This window comes from Tigriopus californicus, chromosome 5, assembly GCF_007210705.1.
Source record: "Tigriopus californicus strain San Diego chromosome 5, Tcal_SD_v2.1, whole genome shotgun sequence".
Classification (NCBI taxonomy): domain Eukaryota; kingdom Metazoa; phylum Arthropoda; class Copepoda; order Harpacticoida; family Harpacticidae; genus Tigriopus; species Tigriopus californicus.
In genome coordinates, this window is record NC_081444.1 from 819,474 (window position 1) to 826,790 (window position 7,317).

The window sequence follows — 7,317 nt, forward strand, 5'->3', positions numbered from 1 at the left end:
ATATTTTCCGTTTCAAATTTGGCATTTACTGACACTTTTCGCCATTGCAGGGCGTCTTATTTTTGAGCCTGGACTTCTCCAAGTGGTAAATTGACAATTCTAATTCTAATCTTGTTCCGACAAACTGATTGAATTCTGGTCTCTATCAACCAACCCAAGTTTGAGACTGATCGATTGTGTATTTTCCCAAATTTGCGATGAATACCTAATTCAATTTTTAACTACATTGCATGCCTCGATCAAGAACTTAATTAATGCAGTACAAGCTTGCATGATCAGGCTGGAATTTCCAGTGAATAGAAAATAGTCGTTGATTTCGATCTCTTTGCAGTAAATTAGGGTTCTGTGTAAAACGTAAGAATTCAAATAGAAAACATGATTGCCTGATTTGGGACAAAGACTGCATTGAATTGACTTTGAATCCCTAGGAAGCTTGTAAGAGAAAATGTTTGGGGACCCTTTGAACTCGGACCTTTTACGTGTAATATGAATAAGAGACAAAGCTGTATCTACAGACAAAGACAAGTTTGATCTCCGGATTCAGTTTTATTTTGTTTTAGCAATATTACCCATTATGTTTGGTCACCATCCTCTCCTCTCGCCTTAATAGTAGTATTTGGGAAGTAGCAATTAAACGACTTTGACAAAAGTCGATGAAGGCAAGAGCAAGTCAGTGCTTCTTATGTATCGCATGCATTCCATGAATCATTGGCAAAGCAACGAAAAATTGCCTTCCTGAATACAAGTTGCATTGATTCTTTGACAGACTTGAGAAAATTACTTTTCAAAAAAAACTGTCCTTTTTCTTTAAATCAGAGCTCCCATAATCATTATTTGCATTTCAACGCAAAAAGTGCATAACCTCAAAATGAACTTTACAACAAATTCGTAAGAGTCCCATCAGCTTTCAGAAAGGAGTTAGTCATTTTTTGAAAAAAAAATCAAGACATCATTTAGATACCAAGAATTGCCAGGGGAATCGTTATCTATCTGTCAACTTACCGCCAAAGCCAACACATGTAAGAACGTCATTCTCAGTACATTGAGGTCTTGATACTTCGGAGACTCGGGGATAACTGATATATCCATTCTAGGAGTTATTTCTTATGTATCAAAGCACTGCCGGTTCCCCACCCTCTCCTCGATCCTTCGACTTGTTCTTCTCCTGGCTCAACTTCTCAAATGCTGCCTTTTCCCGCCTTTCAAATCGAAAACCCACCTTGCATTCCACGTGATCTTCGTTCGTTTTCAATTGAACAAAGGCACCCACATAGAGCAAAGGAAGCGGAGAAACTCGCGTCGAAAATTATCCTGGTTTCTAGCTTGACTGTCCACTTCCAATGACAAATAATCGTACAGTTTGCACACTTCCTTGTACACGTACTAGTACTCAACAGTTGTTCTGAAGGGAAGGGTATGCATAAGGAATTGGCCCTTGTCTGCATTTCTTTTTTCGGGTACTCGATAAAGGAGGAAAGTTGCTCTTTGTAGACGGAGGTCAATGTGGTTTGATTAAGGACCGGTGGGTGCATGGATGACATCCGAGCATGTTTGTACTTTGGGCAACCATGATCCACTTCACAACCCACCTACATACTCAATCACAATAGAAGATTGGGAGGAGTGGGAATGCGTAAATTCTGGGTAAAGGTTTCTCGAAAGAAGATATGATTAGGGAAAATGAACATGAAATTAATTGTGGTGTGGAAACGTTGTATTCAAGTGATCCTGTTTATGGTCAAATGACTTTTTTTAGGAACAGGTTTATGACACCTGGTCAATGGATAAAAAACGTTTCAGTTTTGATATTGCACGAGTGTTTCAACAGTCGATTCCGTTCCTTCAAGTTGTTTAATAATAGCTTTGTCTTAGTCTTTGATTCATGAAGTACAACAATTGTCGGTGAATCTTGCTCGATGGAGAAATGCATGTTAGTGTCCACCGTCTATGATATCAATGTTTAGACCACATGCTTGATTTGATCCAAGGCTCTCAATGTGCAGCTATCGATGTCAGTGGACCCCAAAAGAGACTGGTTCCATTTTCATGTTCCTATCCCATGAATCCTCTCGCTTTCAGCCCAATTCCGCCCTCGTTCTAAGAGGTCATTCTCATCCAAGGCCTCAAAACCTCGACAATGGCCTCTCAACGGTTGGGAGAACGAGGTACTTCCCATTCAGGACAAGTTTGTCCCATTGAAGTCCGAATCGAGACACGGACAAGTCCCACCTTTCCTAAGTGCTAATGACCAGCCACTTCCCATTTTTGCTTGCTAAGGCTTACATTCTCATTCCATTTACTGTACGTATGTGTATGCAGTAGGTACATGCCGCCAGGGATGACTATTTTTCGGCTAGCCCGGCCCCTTTTTGACAATGGAATAAACGCATCTTCAACCAATTTTCTCCAGATCTTGATGTTATTTTTGTTCCATCATGTGTTTTCTAGGCTTTCGTTTTTTCGATTCTTGCGATAATAATAAATGTAAAAATTGGTTTTGCATCCTTTTAAGAACAGGCCCATAAGCTAGGCCTCAAACCTATTTTTTGGTTGGAACTTATATTTACTGAAAAGGTTTTCTAAGGAGTAAGTCTGAGTCCAAACTTATGGTAATAAACCCACGTGTCCAATTATTATTTAATCTTCCTTTGTAGTTAAACTTCAATTTCAAGTTCGCTTTCATATTAGCGAATCAATTTTGATTTCCACCATTGATTAAGAGATGGCTAACGAGTCCAGATTAAAAAAGACTTCACAATCTCAATGCAATTGCAATAAAATGCTTGTTTCTTTTAAACATGTGCTAAATAACATTGATGCTTATGCCTGAATGCTCATTCGCATGCAGATTTCATTATTGCTGATCCGTGATTTGATAGTTCAGTTTTTGTGCTACTCCCAACAATAAGTGAATTTGACTGATATGAGACAATCGGATAGGGAGGTTTTGTATTAATTTTTTTTTAAATGGGAGTTCAATATCATACGCCCTCGCTCTCTTCCTTCTCCTGTAAGACATTTTGCACGTTATTTTAGTTTCTACAAGGTGCGAGGCATGCGGTGTTACACTTTCAAAAGCATTGAACTTAATGGCCCGATTCCGACCTCGTCTTGCAAAGTGATTAAAACGCCAATGGAAGTTGAATTGGATAGATGATATAATGTGCCTTCCAATCTTTCCAAATCCCATACAATTGGTTGAGTATTCTAAAAGCTGGATCAATCGTTCGATTCTTATTGAAAGTGTAACGCCGCATGCCAAGCACCCTGCAGGTTCATATCTTTAGAATTTTCTGTCAAGACGGACTCAACCAATGATGATATATAGGGCCAGCCAAAACTTGCATCCTGCAAATTGTGCAAATCTTGCAAAAAAAACTCGCACATCCGAGAATTTTCTGCAAATTTTGCAATTTTAACCACAATATTTGACATTTTCTGCAATTCACTATGCAATTTCAGCCATATCAGGAAAAAATATCAATATTTGTGAAAATTCATAACAATTTTCAAGAATTCTGATCAATTTCGATTCTCTTCTTTCTCGGGCTCCTTCATTGTTCAATTTGCTGCCTTGAAATATTCATAGGGCATATGTAGACGTTGATCCAGTAGCAGGATTTAAGTCGGACTTGGACAAGTTGGTGACTAATATTCCCGCTCAACCTTAAATTCAAGGGTTAACCAGATCAGCCAACTCTAATTCGTTGGCCGATCAAATAATATATATGTGAATAAAAGTTAACTAAAATTCATACAGTTTTCGTCTTGAACTGCTGGGGTTTCGATCCCAGTAACGGTAAGGAAGTCCGCAAAACATTAAGGGTAAAATGTGGAATTTTATTACCTGATTTTTTTATTTGACACGCAGGTATGAAATACTGAAATACATTGCAAACATATTACCAATCACCTGCTTTTGTATTGCATCCATCTTGAATAGCTCTTTTCTCATTGCAATTTTTTAAGATACTTTATTTCAAAGTTTTGTTTGCGTAATGAACTTCTTCTTTAAAAATTAGGTACAACTTGACGTGTTCTCATATTTTTTTTTCTTTGGGGGGGGGGGGGGATAAATAGTCATGAGGTGGAGGGTTCATTTCGGAAGAATGCTTATTATTACTTTCAAGAAACTTTAAAAACTTAATTTGCATAACAAAATTGTTCCGCAATACACTTGCTATGCTCTGACATTATTGCTTTTCTGTTAATGAACTGAGATCTATTTTTTCACGAAATAGTAAGGATGTGCAGAATGCTGATCACTCTAGGAGGCATCATGGACAAGACAAGAATCTGCTCCCTAGGGATAACAGGTTCAAATCCCAGTGCTGGAAGATATTATGATATAATTTTCCTTTCACCACGGTGTTGCTTGATAGAGAAGGCAAAAGCAGCGCTTACACCCTTCAGAACGTGTTGGTGCGTTTTGGAAAGTTTATTTGCAAATTTTTGAGCAAGTTCGGTTGTATTTTATGCAAATTTGTTGTCCAAAAAGACCATATTTATCTCCAATTGCTGGCCGGCCCTAATCACATATCTTTGGAGTATTCAAGAAAAAACGAAAATATGTGTGTAACTTATTTTGTACTGAGTTCATGTCCTTAAGTAGGATCAGAGGAAAATGCGGGATAAGCATTTGCAAGGAATATGAAAGAAAAGTGACCAAGATCACAGATTAGATTGAAAATATCTTTTCATAGACCGTTTTTTTATCGTTGAATCATAAACATTTAGCATCATGACGTGTCTATCGGCGATTTCATGATAAAAAATATTTGTGATGAATATGCCTCTCTAGTCTCAATGTGAACGATCCTAAGACCTAAAGAATTGCTATTGGGGATTGCATTCCCAGAGGCCTGTTTTGTAAACGCTCTTCCCTTGGAGTTAAGGCTTGGACGTCACTCAGAATGATCATCCACTAACCACTCTGGTCAGCATATTTTCATGCTGGATAACGTTCAAGCACCAAACTCCGAGGTAAGACATCTAAGAAACTCGTCTCAGGAGAGGCAAAGAAGTCTAAAGAAGAATGGGTGAACAGTTTACTGACCGAAAAAAATGAAAGCGAACGGTTTAAAACAGTTTAGGCAATGAAAGAGTCAATTGATCCAAGCGATTAATATTAAAGAACACATTAAAAATAGAACGGTAATCATCTCTCTTTTTCTGTTCAATAAGTCACAAGAAACCAAGTCAATGAAAGGTTCCATCCAGGCTAATTATTGACTTGGTAAAAACAGAGACAGTAAAATTATTGGTGGGGGGGAAAAATTAGAGCCTGATCTTAAAAGAGAACGAACCTCATTTGGTAATCGGATTGTTCCAAGCTTTAATCATCGATGATGAATAATAATCCGTTCTCGCCGAGGGTCCATCATTGCAACTTTTTGGGTCGTCATTTCTAAACTTAGGTGGGAAGAAAGAGCGATTGGTGAGGCTCACTCGAGGAAAATAATCACTGTCATCTCTTCAACACGACAACCACGGAACAAACGGATCCAAGAAAATTCATTATCTTACCAGGAATAACCAACCAAAAGCAAAGAGTACATACCGTATAACCAAGATGGAGATTTTTCTTCGCTTGTTGATGTGAATGTGACCCTCATCCCGCCAAATCAATTGCAAACTATTACAAACATGAAGAGCTAGTCCTGATTTTCTTCTTTACGGATTTTCTTATGCCAAGTCCATCTCTGTAAATGTATTTATTGCACATACGTTTGTACGCTTGTGTAATCAGCTTCAATCCTCCATTCAGACCAATCATTCACACCCCATTTGGCTCTTGTGTTCCATTGATGTTCTTGCTCCTCCGTTTTGTACATTCATTCCAAGAATCTTTTTGTTGCTATGTCATGTGGAAACAAATAAATTCACCATGTTTGACAAAAAGAAACCAAACAATCACTCATACGTATCCCCCTTTTCAAACGGAAGGATGAGTTTCTACCCGAGCTCTACAAAGAGAAATGACAAACTCAATCTTGACGTTGGATTGTACTCAATCTTGACGTTGGATTGTCGAACGATTGAATTTGCTAATGATCATTTGTTAAGGCTCATTTAGAGCTCACAATAGCCTAGGTATTTCGGTGTTTCATTTGTTTTCATGAAATATGGTATTGTCTAAGGAAAGGAAGGTAGCCTTTGATTATGAATTGTATGTCATATATTCATTCCAAACCTGGAAACAGTGCATCAGTTCCATCATAGACCTTAGCATGTGCTTAGATTATGATATGTAATGGTACCACGGTACAGGGAATGAACCGTTGCAATTTTCAGTGCATATTGCTTTTTTGCAATCTTTCCAGATTAAACAAATGACCCAAATCTAAAATACAAATATTTTTGTATTTTACCTATTTATTAAGGAAGTGGTCATCTTTTACAAACCCTCTGGCCCGAAGTCTTCATAATTCTTGTTGATTTTCCCCAGGTTCCTTATTTCAGCCCTCCTTCAAGACACGGATGAGCTATCTTTGCTCGTCGGCAATATTATTCTTTTGATGGAATGAAATAACATGTTTCACACTAGACCTCTAGTTTTTTTTATGGAGTCTTTTGTTTGAAGGGAAGTTTCTAAATATCAAACCCACGACTAATAAACCGTTGAAGGATGAGCGACCGATACTGAATTAGAATCAACCAACCGATGACGATAGGACGATAAGAGTAAGTTGGTTGAGAGGATTTGGGCCACTCGTCAACACGCTACAAATAGCTTAAAACCAAAAGGAAGGGAAAAGAATACGATCTCATCCACTCTTAATGAAGAAGGTACTAGCAACATCTTAGAAAAAAAAAGCTTTTATCACATAACAATCATTGATGAATTTATAAAAATCCTGAGAACAATTTTTAACCCTTGATCACACCAATGGGCCTGAGCTTGATACATTTCTTGCTGATGCCCACAGCGTGGCAAGTGTCCACCACATCAGTCACGTTCTTGTAGGATTCGGGAGCCTCCTCCATCACCAATTTGGGCGAGGCAACCCTGAAAGGGAAAAACATGAACTTCAAACAAGGTAAGGGCATTCAGCAGGTCTCATCCATGAAGGATTTAGGGGTAGTCCCCAAAGATAAAGGAAAGTTCGATGAGTATATCCAGTTGAAAGTTGGTAAGGCTTTTCAAACATGTGGTTGGATATATCGCACGTTTAAGTCCAAAGATAGTATCACGATGCTCCAAAGATCCAAAAGGCCCAAAGATGTTTTACTAGGAACATTGAAGATATGAGAGAGCTGTCGTATTGGGAGAGGTTAGAAAGGTTGGGATTGTACAGTACTCAGAGAAGGTACGAA

The 7,317-nt window shown here is 38.2% G+C and overlaps 3 protein-coding genes across 4 annotated transcripts in view; 1 reads left to right on the plus strand and 2 right to left on the minus strand.

Annotated features, from left to right (window-relative positions):
• The window catches only part of LOC131881154 (uncharacterized), a 1,771-nt gene extending 618 nt beyond the window's left edge, over positions 1-1,153 (minus strand). The window contains exon 1 of the mRNA XM_059227934.1: positions 1,003-1,153. Coding sequence (XP_059083917.1) covers positions 1,003-1,089 — 87 coding nt within the window. The 5' untranslated portion in view covers positions 1,090-1,153. The remainder of the gene's footprint in view (positions 1-1,002) is intronic.
• LOC131881152 (uncharacterized) overlaps positions 1-5,913 on the plus strand; it is a 13,680-nt gene extending 7,767 nt beyond the window's left edge. The window contains exon 4 of one of the 2 annotated variants that reach the window (XM_059227931.1): positions 5,414-5,913. In XM_059227931.1, the coding sequence (XP_059083914.1) occupies positions 5,414-5,461 (48 nt within the window). In that variant the 3' untranslated portion in view covers positions 5,462-5,913. Of the gene's footprint in view, positions 1-2,079; positions 2,391-5,413 lie in introns of those variants that run through there. The other variant, XM_059227929.1, reaches the window with a different exon arrangement.
• An 890-nt stretch (positions 5,914-6,803) lies between these two features.
• LOC131881369 (RNA-splicing ligase RtcB homolog) overlaps positions 6,804-7,317 on the minus strand; it is a gene marked incomplete in the record, with an annotated part of 2,694 nt that continues 2,180 nt past the window's right edge. The window contains 1 exon segment of the mRNA XM_059228213.1: positions 6,804-7,009. Coding sequence (XP_059084196.1) covers positions 6,871-7,009 — 139 coding nt within the window.